General features: G+C 46.8%; 1 protein-coding gene across 1 annotated transcript in view; it reads left to right on the top strand.

Annotated features, from left to right (window-relative positions):
- CPZ (carboxypeptidase Z) overlaps positions 1-15,759 on the top strand; it is a 27,748-nt gene that overhangs the window by 3,578 nt on the left and 8,411 nt on the right. Inside the window, exons 3-7 of the mRNA XM_015829274.1 lie at positions 1,211-1,407; positions 1,597-1,619; positions 11,397-11,538; positions 13,203-13,361; positions 14,916-15,051. Of these exons, the coding sequence (XP_015684760.1) occupies positions 1,211-1,407; positions 1,597-1,619; positions 11,397-11,538; positions 13,203-13,361; positions 14,916-15,051 (657 nt within the window). The remainder of the gene's footprint in view (positions 1-1,210; positions 1,408-1,596; positions 1,620-11,396; positions 11,539-13,202; positions 13,362-14,915; positions 15,052-15,759) is intronic.

Raw genomic sequence — 15,759 nt, forward strand, 5'->3', positions numbered from 1 at the left:
TTCTTCCTCCTCTTCCTCTTCCTTCTCTCTTCTTCCCCCCGCCTTCCCCCTCTTCTTCCTCCTCTTCCTCCTTCCCCTCCTCTTCCTCTTCCTTCCCCCTCCTTCCCCTCCTCCTCCTCTTTCTCCTCCCCTCCACTTCCTCTTCCTGCTTCTCCTCCCCCTCCCTTCCTCCCCCTCCTTCTCCCCCTCTCCCCTTCCTCCTCCTCTTTAGCCCTTCTTCTGTTCCTCTCCAGCCTCTTCCACCCTGGCCTGCTGCTTCCTTCTGAGAGAGCTGTTGCTTCTTTTGCCTCTGCAAAGGACAGCAACACAATTGTGGGTGGGGTGGGAGGGAGCAGCTGAGTATAGTGCCAGGAGCCTTGGCTGGGGATAAGGACTGTCCAGCTGGGGAAAAGGGACTGTCCAGCCTCCCTGCCCTGGGCTCTTGATGGACTCAGGCACTCTGACATCTGTTTGCCAGATGCTGAGTCCTAATGGCGGGCCACCGTCCTGCCAGTCGGGGGGCGGGGGAGGGCCATTTGGGCAGGGCAGCTGAAGCCAAGCTGATCAGGGGCCACCGGGAGAAAAGTTGGCTGTCTGGGAGGCCTCCACGGCTCAGAACGGACTTCAGGAAGTGGCATCCACGCACTTCCGGCGGCGGTCCATTCTGAGCCTTGTGAAAAAGGGCAAAGGCATCAGCCGACTCCTCGCCGAAGTCCACAACAAAAAATTAGCTACCGGTGCGAACTGGCTGAATCCCACCACTGGCTGCCCCTCTTCGACTATCACAGCGGTTCTCAACCTGTGGGTCGGGACCCCATTTGGGGTCGATCGACCATTTCACGGGGGTCGCCAAGCAAGGCTGTCCGCCATTTTTTTTGTCCGCCATTTTTTTTGTCTGCCATTTTTCCCCCTTTTCCAGCGGGTGCCTTACCTACCTCTCTTGGGCTGGGCCAGCTGGTGGTCGGCCTGCTCCGTCTCTGCCGCTTGCCAGCTACACCTTGGCCGGCGCAGGGGGCGGAACCACGCATGCGCGGCGCTCCCGGGCAAGGAAAGTCCTCGACTTACGACCGGTTGGGTAGTCCTCGACTTACGACCGGTTTAGTCCTCGACTTACGACCGGTTTAGTCCTCGACTTACAACCGGTTGGGGTCGCGGCATTAAAAAGGTTGAGAACCACTGGACTATCAGGAAGGTCCCCTGACGAAGCCTGTCCCGACTCGTCTCTCCACAGTCAAACCGGAAGTGAAGTATATTGGCAACATGCACGGAAACGAAGTGGTGGGGCGCGAGATGTTGATCTACCTTGCCCAGCATCTGTGCTCTGAGTATCTCCTGGGCAACGCCAGGATCCAGACCCTGGTCAACCACACTCGGATCCACCTCCTGCCTTCCATGAACCCAGACGGATACGAACTGGCCGCCGAAGAGGTAAGCGCCCCAATTGCTAAGCCCGGTCGGTCACTGTGAGAGGCAGTCCCAGTGGACAATCTAGCCGTGTATTATGCGACACGATCATCAAAATCCCTTTGTGGCAGAATGAATGTTTCAGGGCATCCATGCTTTCCCGCTGGCTACCAGGCTACCCTCTGAATTCTCGCTCGTTCCTTCTGCTAACAGGGCGCCGGCTATAACGGGTGGAAGTTGCCCTCCGTTTGTCGAGTCTTGGAGCTAGAGTTGTCCTTAAAGGGTCTAAACTGGAGACTTCGAATGTCTGACCGTTTCTAGGCTCCCCGAGCCTACCTAGTGGAGGGATAAGGTGTTAGAATGACCGACCCGTTCCACCCTTTCACGTTCGTGTGTGTCCCATCTCAGATAGTTTTATGTCTTATGTCTTATTGAGAGTTGGAAGGGACCTTGCAGGTCATCTAGTCCAACCCCCTGCTCAGGCAGGAAACCCCCTTACCATTTCAGACAAAGGATTATCCAGTCTGTTTTTAAAAACTTCCAGTGTTGGAGCATTCACAGCTTCTGGAGGCAGGTTGTTCCACTGCTTAATTGTTCTGTCAGTCCACTATTCCAAAGTCCAACACTGGATCCCTAATGTAAGAAACAGCGGTGGTTGTTCCAGTACAACTTTTTAACTAGCAAGTCTTAAAATGACCCATTTTTAATTTCACGAACAGTCGCAACTCGTAATGGTGCTCAGGTTTCCTTTTAAAGCCTTCTAGAGCCCGCCTCCCTACATTTTATATCAATGGGCATTTCTGAATAGCAATAGCACTTAGACTTATATACCGCTTCACAGTGCTTTACAGCTCTCTCTGAGCGGTTTACAGAGTCAGCCTCTTGCGCGCCCCCAACAATCTGGGTCCTCATTTTACCGACCTCGGAAAGATGGAAGCTTGAGTCAACCTTGAGCCGGTCAGGATCGAACTCCTGGCAGTGGGCAGAGTTAGCCTGCAAGATTACATTCTAACCACTGCACCATCATGACTTGAGAGATAGATAGATAGATAGATAGATAGATAGATAGATAGATAGATAGATAGATAGATAGATAGATAGATAGATAGTGATAGATAGTGATAGACAGATATTGTAAATAGACACAGAGAGAGAGATTATAGATAGATAGAGAGATAGAAAGAGAGAGAGATAGAGAGATAGAGAGATAGATGATAGTTAGCAATAGCACTTAGACCAGGCATGTCAAACTGCCGGCCCACAGGCCGGATGCGTCACGCTGAAACTGCACCCACCCCATTGCCGGCAATGGGGAAAAAGTCGCGATACATTGCACGACGTCATATGATGTCACGAGTTTGACATGCCTGACTTAGACTTATATACTGCTTCACAATGCTTTACAGCCCTCTTTAAGCAGTTTACAGAGTCAGCCTATTGCCCCCCCCAACAATCTGGGTCCTCATTTTACCAACTTGGAAGGATGGAAACTTGAGTCAACCTTGAGCCAGTCAGGATTGAACTCCTGGCAGTGGGCAGAGTTAGCCTGCAGCACCGCATTCTAACCACTGCACCATCATGGCTCGATAGATAGATAGATAGATAGATAGAGAGAGAGAGAGAGAGAGAGAGAGAGAGAGCGAGAGAGAGAGAGAGAGAGAGAGAGTGATAGACAGATATTGTAGATAGACAGAAGAGAGATAGACAGATAGATGATAGATAGATGATAGTTAGCAATAGCCCTTAGACTTATATACCGCTTCACAGTGCTTTACAGCCCTTTCCAAGTGGTTTACAGAGTCAACCTATGGCCCCCAACAATCTGGGTCCTCATTTTACCAACTTCGGAAGGATGGAAGTCTGAGTCGACCTTCGGTCAGGATCGAACTGGTAGCTGTAGAATGCAGAGTCAGCCTGCAATACCGCATTCTAACCCCTGCGCCACCAGGGCTCTTTGAAGCATCCTTAACCATCCTTTCTTCCTGCGATCCTTTTGAACCCGATTTTCAGGTGGCCCCAGAGACCAAAGCAGTGATGAAATGGATGAAGTCCGTGCCATTTGTGCTGTCTGCCAGTCTGCATGGGGGCGATTTAGTCGTTTCTTATCCTTACGATTACTCCGTCCACCCTACGGAAGACAAGATGTTTTCTCCAACCCCGGATGAGAAGGTAACGCCACGCGAATGAGGTTTTAAAATACTCGACTAAAATATAAAGATAATAGGAACGAGGAAAAGAAAGGATGCATATTTTTCATTTATTTTTTGACAAAGTGGAGCCCTCTCTATCATTTCTTTTCCTCCCCCTGTTTAAAAAAGTTGGGCTTAACTCGCCATTCCCAAACGATGCCGTTTCACGAGGATGGAATCCAACAAACGGCAAGCAAATATTCGTTGATGTACTTCTGATTAAATTAATTGGCCACCCGACTCCCGGGGACAGTTTATAGAGTTTTAGAAAATCAAAATGAGAAAACACACAGGAAACACACACCAAACCCCCCCCCCCAAAAAGGAACAATATCAAGTGGAACAAAAGAGGAAGAAGAAGAAGGGAGGGGGGGCGGTGGTTTTTGCCAACAGCCTGGTCAAAGAGCCATATCTTTAGTAGGGAGGTGGGGGCTATTCTGGCTGACCACTCCATGGCCCAATTCATCTCCTGCTCCCCAGTCTCTGGGGTTGTGAACAGACCACAACATTTACCCACAAAGAAAGGAGAAGAATGGGATGCTCTACATAGGGCTGCCCTTGAAAAACTCCTGTTGGTGCAAAATGCAACAGCCCACATGGTTTTGTGCAATGCCCATGTGTCACCTCTCCTGCAGGGAGCTGCCTGGCTTGCCAATTTGCTTCCAGGTGCAATTCAAGGTGCTGGGTGTCACCTTGAAAGCCCTTCATGTCTTGGGACCAGGTTACCTGAGGGACCGTCTCTCGCCGGTCACGTCCACCTGACCCACTAGAGTGGGAAGGCAAGGAATATTGGGGGTCCCATCTGCTAAGGAGGTCCATCTGGAGAAGAAGGGTCTTCTCCGTGGTGGCTCCCTACCTGTTATTTTGAAGGACCATCATCTCCCAGTTACATCCACCTGACCCACTAGAGCAGGGAGTCAGAGGGTGTTAAGGGTCCCCCCTCTTAAGGAGGTCCATCTGGCAGGACCCAGAAGAAGGGCCTTCTCTGTGGTGGCTCCCACCCTCTGGAACATCACCCCTGTTGTTGAGGCCATTGGGAGGTTTATTGAACAGCCCTCTCTCAACAGAGGGAGGGGATACGACACCATCTACCTCCAGCCTACCACACAGTCCTTTCAGCAGTTCCAAGAAGGCTCCACACCCATTTGCACCACTCAGGTGACATTGAGGACACAGATAAACCTACAAGTGGCCTCAACGACTCTTTAAAAAGTTGCAAATGACCAGCTGTCTGCAAGGAGTATAAATCCTTCCGTTCCCCACCATCCAGTCAAAGCTGAAGAAGCTTCGTGGATGAGAAGCGAAACGTCTTCAAAGAAAAACAAGAAAGTCCAGTTGCCTCCTGAAAAAAAAAAGCACCTTTGGGATCTGAAGTGAGAGTTTTTCTTTCCTGCAGAAGCCAGAGCTTTGCCTGGGGCTGTAGGTCAGCTGAGGGTCCCATGGCTTCGGGAGACTTCTCAAAGGCAGCCCGGCACTGTGAACTGAATGCACGGAACATACCGGAGTTTGATCTACAAAGCAAATTTAATTAATCTCATTTTAGATGTTCAAGCTCCTTTCTAAAACCTACGCAGACGCGCATCCCGGCATCTCGGACAAATCAGAAATGCGTTGCGGTGGAAATTTCGTGAAACGGGGAGGCATCATCAATGGAGCTGAGTGGTACAGCTTTACCGGAGGTAAAACTTTTATATGTTTATATATATATATTGTTCTGCAAACAGGTTGATGTCTCTTTTCTAAGTGGCGGTAGGAGGGAAACGCCTGGAGAAGGGGGGAAGCGCACGTCATCGCTCCGTAAGTGAGCGAGAGAACCTACCACTTAAAAACGGGGGCTACCTCGGTGGAGCCATAGCCATCGAAAAACCCATATGTCTTGCTGGCCGCGTTAATGCAGGCATGCATAATTTACAAGCCCCCCCCCCCGAACCAAAAGACAGTCTGGCTGCTGCATACGAGAGCCTGCGACCCACCAACTCCATTTCCGACGTCTTGGGCAGACAGCAAAACCAGCCACACGATGATCGCAAAGGAGGACTAATCAAGTGCAGCAGGAAACTTTCTGATGACCTCAGAAGGGAGGGAAAAAAAACCCCAAATGTTTTGTAGATCAGGGGTCCCCAACCCCCGGTCTGTGAACCGGTACCAGGCCAACAACCGGTCCGCACAAAATAAGCAAAAGCCCCATCCACGGGATGCAGGCAGCACACAAAACCACGCACTCTCCGGTCCGTGGAAAAACCTCCCTCCACGGAAGCGGTCCCTGTTGCCCCAAAGGTTGGGCGGTCCTCTGTTGTAGACGCTTGCCTAAAAAAAGAGACCTTCAACTGGAGGGTCCCCTGCTTGGCTGAGCCTGGCCCACGGCTGGTGCCGTTGTCTGCGTGTTTGCAGCGATCCAGCTGATTCCTGACCTGGCTCTGAAGGCGTTGGGTGTGCGTGTCTTATTTGTGGCATCTGTTCTAGATAATCCTTACTTACAACCAGGGCTTTTTTTTCTCATAGAACGCCCAGAACGGAGTTCCGGCACCTTTTTGGGATGGAACCTTGTAGGGTAGGCAAGGCGGGTTGTATGACGTGTGTGAGTTCCTGCACCTTTTTTTTGGTTTTGTTTTACAAAAAATGCACTGCTTACAACGATACATTTAGTGACCGTTCAAAGCTCTGAAAAAAGGGACTTAGGACCGTTTTTTACACTAACGTGCATTGCCGCATCCCTGCGGTCACGTGATCCGAATTCAGACGCTTGGCCACTGACTCATATTTATGACGGATTGCAGCATCACGTGATTTTGGTCTCCGTTGTGCTCATACGCCGAGGACCACTTGTATGCCCATTTGGAACTGGGTGTGATTTAAGCCAGCCTTAGCTTATTTTTGAATCGTTCTTGAATACCAGTTGGCGGTGTAAATTTATTCCCCCATGGTGTGTGCCCGACACTCTTTTTAAAACCTAAATGCAGGTAGTCAGAAGATCTTCTACACAACGTGCGTTGTTGATGTACAATTTGTAACTCCGCCATTCAGATGCACAATCTCAGCTGCTGTGATGTGGTAGATTGTGTAGCATTATCCATCCACAGCACGCCCTGAAGATCAAGGCATATCCACTGTGTATGCTACTAATGTTATGCCGCTTACCATTCAGAATTGTTTCCTAATTTTATTGTTCCCGTTTTAAAAATAGTTTGGATAAAGACACGCTTAAAAGGTATCGATTGATCAGCCTTTTAGTGTTCTTCTTTTTCCAGGAATGGCAGATTTTAATTATCTCCACACAAACTGTTTTGAAATTACCTTGGAGCTTGGATGCGAGAAGTTCCCTTTGGCTGATGAGCTGTATAAACTGTGGCAAGAGAACAAGGAGGCACTTTTGAAATTCATGGAAATGGTACTCCCTTTTTTCCCCTCGACTTCTCTCTTCTTTCTGTCACAGACTTCTCCACCAAAACAAGAGATTGTTCACATTTACAGTCAGTGGGAACACAACAGAACAGAACAGAATAGAATACGTAAAGAATAGGATACGTAAAGAATAGGATGGGACAGGACAGAATAGAATAGAATGTGGAAAGTAATAGAATAGAATAGAATAGAATAGAATAGAATAGAATAGAATAGAATAGAATAGAATAGAATATGGAAAATAGAATAGAATAGAATAGAATAGAATAGAATAGAATATGGAACGTAGAATAGAATAAAATAGAATATGGAAAGTAGAATAGAATATGAATATGAATAGAACAGAACAGAACAGAACAGAATAGAACAGAACAGAACAGAACAGAACAGAACAGAACAGAACAGAACAGAATAGAATAGAATAGAATAGAATAGAATAGAATAGAATATGGAAAGTAGAATATGAATATGAATATGAATAGAATAGAATAGAATAGAATAGAATAGAATAGAATAGAATAGAATAGAATAGAATAGAATAGAATAGAATATGGGTGTGGAGCCTTCTTGGAACTGTGTTGTATTTAAAAGACAAAGGCCGTTCTTTTGAAGAGAGCAAAGTCCACATTTTGGACAGAGAGGACCGCTGGTTTGAAAGAGGGGTCAAAGAGGCCATCTAGGTCAAAACTGAACAGCCCTCCGTCAACAGAAGGGGAGGGATAGGACATCATCTATCTCCAGTCTACCACAGAGTCCTTTCAGCAGTTCCAAGAAGGTTCCACACCCATTTGCACCACTCAGGTGACCCTGTGGACACAGACAAAGCTCCAGGTGGCCTCAGTGACTCTCTAAAAGGATGCAACTGACCAGCTGTCTGCAAGGAGTATAAATCCTTCCATTCCCCACCCTCCAGGCAGAGCTGAAGAAGCTTCTGGGATGAGAAGTGAAAGGTCTTCAAAGAAAAGCAAGAAAGTCCAGTTGAAAAAGCACCATTGAGGACACAGACAAAGCTCCAAGTGGCCTCAACGACTCTCTAAAAGCATGCGAATGACCGGCTGTCTGCAAGGAGTATAAATCCTTCCATTTCCCCACCAATTCAGTCAGAGCTGAAGAAGCTTCTGGGATGAGAAGCGAAACGTCTTCAAAGAAAAACCAGAAAGTCCAGTTGCCTCTTGAAAAAACACCTTTGGGGTAGACTTCGTATGATTGTCCGCATAATAGTTTCCTTGTTTTGCTGCCCTAAAAATAGAAGCATTTGTAGGCACTTGGGAAGGCCATCCATCCAACTTCCTGGATCTCAGTCTGTTTTCTCTGGTGGACATTTTCACCTGTCTTACCTAATAAGTTCTGTCTGGAGCAGTGTTTCTCAAGCTTGACCATTTTAAGGCATGTGGACTTCAACTCCCAGAATTCCACAGCCAGCAATGCTGGCTGTGGAATTCTGGGAGTTGAAGCCCACATGCCTTAAAATGGTCAAGCTTGAGAAACACTGGTCTGGAGGTTCTCCTATGAGAGCTTCTGGAGTGACCAGCCCAGCTGAGTTTTCTAAAAAGGACTCAGGTGACCAGAGCAGGAACAGTCGCCAATTCCACCAAAGGGACAAGAGACCATCTTTCTTAAATCCCCAGCACCGTGGTCTAGTTCTCCCAGAACGTGGCTTTTCAGATACGGTAGTTGAAAAGCTTTCCGCAGCCGCAAATCCAACTCTTGCTTTTACCCTTAAATAAAATTGGATTCCGTTCGGTTTTCAGCTTGTCTTCAGCTAATCTGTTCCGTAAATCCAAATGGGAGTGGATTACGTCTCCTTGAAGCCTCGGAGAGGGGGAGAAATCCTATATTAGCCGTGACTGTGCCCATCCACTCCTATTGTATATAGTCCCCCCCAGCCCTGACCTCACCTCCCCAGGGAGCAATTAGACTTAAAAGCAACAAGATTAAGCAAAAGGATCAGGGGCTCATTTCACACCCCCTTGTTCAAATGGCTTGCCTCTTTTTTTCTTTTTTTTTTCATTGCCCTAGAGACAGGGAGATTTTGTGCACGGCGATACATCTTCAGCTGGTAAACTTTGCAGGCAATGCCAATCTCGCCCAAAAGACTAGGGGCCTGGCAAGGCCGAGACAGAATTTCCCCTGCACTCATAATGTCCCCTGCATAGGGAGGGTACGTCATTCCTCAAAGTCGGTGTTACAGGAGGGGGAAGAGTATTAACTTCCAGCAGATCCCTCAAATGAAGAGCCTTGGGCCCATCCTGCCTCCCACCCCTTCCTAATCTTTCCCTAAAATGCTTCTGGTCCTGTTCAGTGGGTCCTGATTGGGTTATTTTTTTAAAAAAAGTTGTGGGAGAGGGCAGGTGGAAGCGTGTTATTCTGCGCCCGTTGACAGGCACTGGGACCCATTGGGATTTTGCTAAACCAAGCTGAAGGAGCTCTCCATCCTTCGTCCCTCACTAGACGTGGTTATTCCATTTCACAACTGGTTTGCAACGATCGGACGGGCTGGCGCTACTTCAAGATGAGTTGGCACCAGCTAAATCAATAAGCAGTCAATTGGTACAATGGCCAACAGCTTAACCCCTAATTGTCCCAAAGGTGCTTTCTCAGGAGGCAACTGGACTTTCTTGTTTTTCTTTGAAGACGTTTCACTTCTCATCCAAGAAGCTTCTTCAGCTCTGACTGGATGGTGGGGAATGGAAGGATTTATACTCCTTGCAGACAGCTGGTCATTTGCATCCTTTTAGAAGGTCGTTGAGGCCACTTGGAGGTTTTAACTGTGTCCTCAGGGTCCCCTGAGTGGCGCAAATGGTTGTGGAGCCTTCTTGGGACTGCTGAAAGGAGGGTGTTGTCAGCACTTCCAAGAAGGCTCCACACCCACCCACTCAGGGGACCCTGAGGTCACAGACAAACCTCCAAGTGGCCTCAACGACGGTTGCAGGATGTTTTTCTGCCCTGGGTGCCTTCATTGTTGGAGACAGGCGCAGGCTGTTGGGGACGAGTCTGCGTTTTCTCCATCTCAAAACTGAAGCGCAAATGGTTCCTGGGGTCTGCAATGTTTTCTGGAAATCCGTTCATATCCCTGCACCCTTCGAAAGGGATTCATCCCAAAGTGCATCGCTAAATGTCTATGGAGGTTCTCCATCATCCAAGTCAGGGTTGTCCCAAGGGTGCTTTTTTTGAGGAGGCAACTGGACTTTCTTGTTTTTTCTTTGAAGATGTTTCGCCTCTCATCCCAGAAGCTTCTTCAGCTCTGATTAGATGGTGGGGAATGGAAGAAGCTGTCAGAGCTTCATAAAAGGGCCAAGTTTGAAGACCCCTGATCTATATTATATCAAAAAAAATTTCCTACTGAAAACAGCAAGGGAACATATCACAGCCATTTCTTAAGGCTTTAGCATTCACGAACTAGAATTCTGTCATTAAATCGGTTGGGCAGCAGAGGGAAACCCACACAACCTCTCAGAGTAGCAAGTGGACGCCGGGTGTGAAGAGAAATGAGGAAGGAACATAAAAGAATCACGACTTAATCACCTTCTTCTGATTCTGGGCAGGTTCATCGTGGCATAAAAGGAATTGTATCCGACAAATTTGGAAACCCAATCAAGAACGCCCGGATTTCGGTCAAAGGCCTCCGCCACGATATTCTTACAGGTAACAAATTTGGAGAAGCAAACTTTTGGGTTTAGATTTCCACCCCCCTCTGGAATGTTATGCAACCTTTTGCCTGGAAAACAAACTATTGTGTTGATTGATTCACCTATTTTTGCATCCCAGCTTGTTCTAGTTACAAAATCTAAAAACAATAAATGTTAGCATTGCAAAAGGGGGGGGGGGGAAACCAACCGCAGAATTAAAAGGCATTCCAGAAATATCTTATATAATAATAATAATAATAATAATAATAGTAGTAGTAGTAGTAGTAGTAGTAGTAGTAGTAATAATAATAATAATAATAATAATAATAATAATAATAATAATAAAGAAGTTGGAAGGGACCTTGGAAGTCATCCAGTCCAACCCCCTGCTCAGGCAGGAAACCCTATATCATTTCAGACAAATGGCTGTCTAGTCTCTTCTTAAAAACTTCCAGTGTTGGAGCATTCACCGCTTCTGGAGGCAGGCTGTTCCACCGATTAATTGTTCTCACTGTCAGGAAGTTTCTCCTTAGTTCTAGGTTGCTTCTTTCTTTGGTTAGTTTCCATCCATTGCTTCTTGTCCTGCCTTCAGGCGCCTTGGAGAATAGCTTGACTCCCTCTTATATTAGTATCTCCAATAATCCAATAATGCACACCTCTCTTGATGAGCACATTTGAAAACTTCAAGCAGCTTGATTTCATGATTTAAGCCCCCTGTCCGGAGCCAACACAGAGTTCTCTCTACTTCTTTAATATCTCATTACACAGTGTTGCTCCCTCGTTTGTTGATCAGCNTCAACGGGAGGCAAACAGCTCAGAACCTCGATCTCAACAGGAATTTCCCAGATTTGACCTCTGAAGCTTACAGACTGGCAAAGATCCGAGGGGCTCGGATGGATCACCTCCCTATTCCACAATCTTACTGGCTGGGCAAGGTGGGAAAGTGCAAGCACACACAGGGTAGAGTCTATCAAAATACAGAATACAGAATAACCGAGTTGGAAGGGACCCTTGGAGATCATCTAGTCCAACCCCCTGCTCAGGCAGGAAACCCCCTTACCATTTCAGACAAAGGATTATCCAGTCTGTTTTTAAAAACTTCCAGTGTTGGAGCATTCACAGCTTCTGGAGGCAGGTGGTTCCACTGCTTAATTGTTCTGTCAGTCCACTATTCCAAAGTCCAACACTGGATCCCTAATGTAAGAAACAGCGGTGGTTGTTCCAGTACAACTTTTTAACTAGCAAGTCTTAAAATGACCCATTTTTAATTTCCCGGACAGTCGCAACTCGTACTGGTGCTCAGGTTTCCTTTTAAAGCCTTCTAGAGCCCGCCTCCCTACATTTTATATCAATGGTCATTTCTGAATAGCAATAGCACTTAGACTTATATACCGCTTCACAGTGCTTTACAGCTCTCTCTGAGCGGTTTACAGAGTCAGCCTCTTGCGCGCGCCCCTCCCCAACAATCTGGGTCCTCATTTTACCGACCTCGGAAGGATGGAAGCTTGAGTCAACCTTGAGCCGGTCAGGATCGAACTCCTGGCAGTGGGCAGAGTTAGCCTGCAAGATTACATTCTAACCACTGCACCATCATGACTTGAGATATAGATAGATAGATAGATAGATAGATAGATAGATAGATAGATAGATAGATAGATAGATAGATAGATAGATAGATAGATAGAGATAGATAGTGATAGACAGATATTGTAAATAGACACAGAGAGAGAGATTATAGATAGATAGAGAGATAGAGAGAGAGAGAGATAGAGAGAGAGATAGAGAGATAGATGATAGTTAGCAATAGCACTTAGACCAGGCATGTCAAACTGCCGGCCCACAGGCCGGATGCGTCACGCTGAAACTGCACCCACCCCATTGCCGGCAATGGGGAAAAAGTCGCGATACGTTGCAGGACGTCATATGATGTCACGAGTTTGACATGCCTGACTTAGATTTATATACTGCTTCACAATGCTTTACAGCCCTCTTTAAGCAGTTTACAGAGTCAGCCTATTGCCCCCCCCAACAATCTGGGTCCTCATTTTACCAACTTGGAAGGATGGAAACTTGAGTCAACCTTGAGCCAGTCAGGATTGAACTCCTGGCAGTGGGCAGAGTTAGCCTGCAGCACCGCATTCTAACCACTGCACCATCATGGCTCGATAGATAGATAGATAGATAGATAGATAGATAGATAGATAGATAGATAGAGAGAGAGAGAGAGAGAGAGAGAGAGAGAGAGAGAGAGTGATAGACAGATATTGTAGATAGACAGAAGAGAGATAGACAGATAGATGATAGATAGATGATAGTTAGCAATAGCCCTTAGACTTATATACCGCTTCACAGTGCTTTACAGCCCTTTCCAAGTGGTTTACAGAGTCAAACTATGGCCCCCAACAATCTGGGTCCTCATTTTACCGACTGCGGAAGGTTGGGAGTCTGAGTCGACCTTGGACCGGTCAGGATCGAACCGCTAGCTGTAGAATGCAGAGTCAGCCTGTAATACCGCATTCTAACCCCTGCACCACCAGGGCTCTTTGAAGCATCCTTAACCATCCTTTCTTCCTGTGATCCTTTTGAACCCGATTTTCAGGTGGCCCCAGAGACCAAAGCAGTGATGAAATGGATGAAGTCCGTGCCGTTTGTGCTGTCCGCCAGTCTGCATGGGGGCGATTTAGTCGTTTCTTATCCTTACGATTACTCCGTCCACCCTACGGAAGACAAGATGTTTTCTCCAACCCCGGATGAGAAGGTAACGCCACGCGAATGAGGTCTTAAAATACTCGACTAAAATATAAAGATAATAGGAACGAGGAAAAGAAAGGATGCGTATTTTTCATTTATTTTTTGACAAAGTGGAGCCCTCTCTATCATTTCTTTTCCTCCCCCTGTTTAAAAAAGTTAGGTTTAACTCGCCATTCCCAAACGATGCCGTTTCACGAGGATGTAATCAAACAAACGGCAAGCAAATATTCGTTGATGTACTTCTGATTAAATTAATTGGCCACCCGACTCCCGGGGACAGTTTATAGAGTTTTAGAAAATCAAAATGAGAAAACACACAGGAAACACACACCAAACCCGCCCCCCAAGAAGGAACAATATCAAGTGGAACAAAAGAGAAAGAAGAAGAAGGGAGGGGGGGCGGTGGTTTTTGCCAACAGCCTGGTCAAAGAGCCATATCTTTACTAGGGAGGTGGGGGCTATTCTGGCTGACCACTCCATGGCCCAATTCATCTCCTGCTCCCCAGTCTCTGGGGTTGTGAACAGACCACAACATTTACCCACAAAGAAAGGAGAAAAATGGGATGCTCTACATAGGACTGCCCTTGAAAAGCTCCTGTTGGTGCAAAATGCAACAGCCCACATGGTTTTGTGCAATGCTCAGTGTGCCCATGTGTCACCTCTCCTGCGGGGAGCTGCCTGGCTTGCCAATTTGCTTCCAGGGTGGGTGTCACCTTGAAAGACCTTCATGTCTTGGGACCAGGTTATCTGAGGGACCGTCTCTCGCTGGTCACGTCCACCTGACCCACTAGAGCGGGGAGGCAAGGAATGTTGGGGGTCCCATCTGCTAAGGAGGTCCATCTGGAGAAGAAGGGTCTTCTCCATGTTGGCTCCCTCCCTGTTATTTTGAAGGATCATCATCTCCCAGTTATATCCATCTGACCCACTAGAGCAGGGAGTCAGAGGATGTTATGGGTCCCCCACATTAAGGAGGTCCAGCTGGCAGGACCCAGAAGAAGGGCCTTCTCTGTGGTGGCTCCCACCCTCTGGAACATCACCCCTGTTGTTGAGGCCATTGGGATGTTTATTGAACAGCCCTCTCTCAACAGAGGGGGGGGATACGACACCATCTACCTCCAGTCTACCACACAGTCCTTTCAGCAGTTCCAAGAAGGCTCCACACCCATTTGCACCACTCAGGTGACATTGAGGACACAGATAAACCTCCAAGTGGCCTCAATGACCCTCTAAAAGAAGGCAAATGACAAGCTCTCTGCAAGGAGTATAAATCCTTCCATTCCCCACCCTCCAGTCAGAGCTGAAGAAGCTTCTTGGACGAGAAGCGAAACGTCTTCCAAGAAAAACAAGAAAGTCCCGTTGCCTCCTGAAAAAAAGCGCCTTTGGGATCTGAAGTGAGAGTTTTTCTTTCCTACAGAAGGCAGAGCTTTGCCTGGGGCTGTAGGTCAGCTGAGGGTCCCGTGGCTTCGGGAGACTTCTCGAAGGCAGCCCGGCACTGTGAACTGAATGCACGGAACATACCGGAGTTTGATCTACAAAGCAAATTTAATTAATCTCATTTTAGATGTTCAAGCTCCTTTCTAAAACCTACGCAGACGCGCATCCCGGCATCTCGGACAAATCAGAAATGCGTTGCGGTGGAAATTTCGTGAAACGGGGAGGCATCATCAACGGAGCTGAGTGGTACAGCTTTACCGGAGGTAAAACTTTTATATACACATACATGTCTGGTTGAAAAGAACTAAAAAGTTCGAAATGGCTATTCCAGTTCTCCCTTAATTCTTTGTTAGCAATCCAAATTTTGAAAAACACATATATTGTCGCAGTTGCGGCTGCTAAGGCTGCGGATGGCTCTAGTTTGAGCTGATACAGGCAAAAGATTCCTTTCTCCCATATTTGGGCCGACAGGGTGCACCAAACTCAAGATATATATATATATATATATATATATATATATATATATATATATATATATATATATATATATATATATATATATATATATATATATATATATATATGTTCCAAAATTTGAATTGCTAACAAAGAATTAAGGGAGAACTGGGATAGCTATTTCAAACCTTATTTGGTTTTCATCAGCCAGACATACCCTTGCTGAGATTCAAACCTGGGCTGTCTGCATGTTAAGCAGAGATGTTAGCCACTAGGCCACAGGCTCTTTCTCACTTTGTTAGCTACAAGAGACAAAGGAAGAGGATGAATGCTTTTTTTCTTTTAGAGCACCCTGTCGGCCCAAATATGGGAAAGAGAAGTCTTTTGCCTGTATCAGCTCAACCTAGAGCCATCCACAGGCAGCAGTCGCTTAACTGCGACATCATATGTGTTCCAAAATTTGAATTGCTAACAAAGAATTAAGGGAGAACTGGGATAGCTATTTCAAACCTTAT

The sequence above is a fragment of the Protobothrops mucrosquamatus genome, unplaced genomic scaffold (assembly GCF_001527695.2).
Source record: "Protobothrops mucrosquamatus isolate PMUCROS unplaced genomic scaffold, P.Mucros_1.0 scaffold5729, whole genome shotgun sequence".
Classification (NCBI taxonomy): Eukaryota; Metazoa; Chordata; class Lepidosauria; order Squamata; family Viperidae; genus Protobothrops; species Protobothrops mucrosquamatus.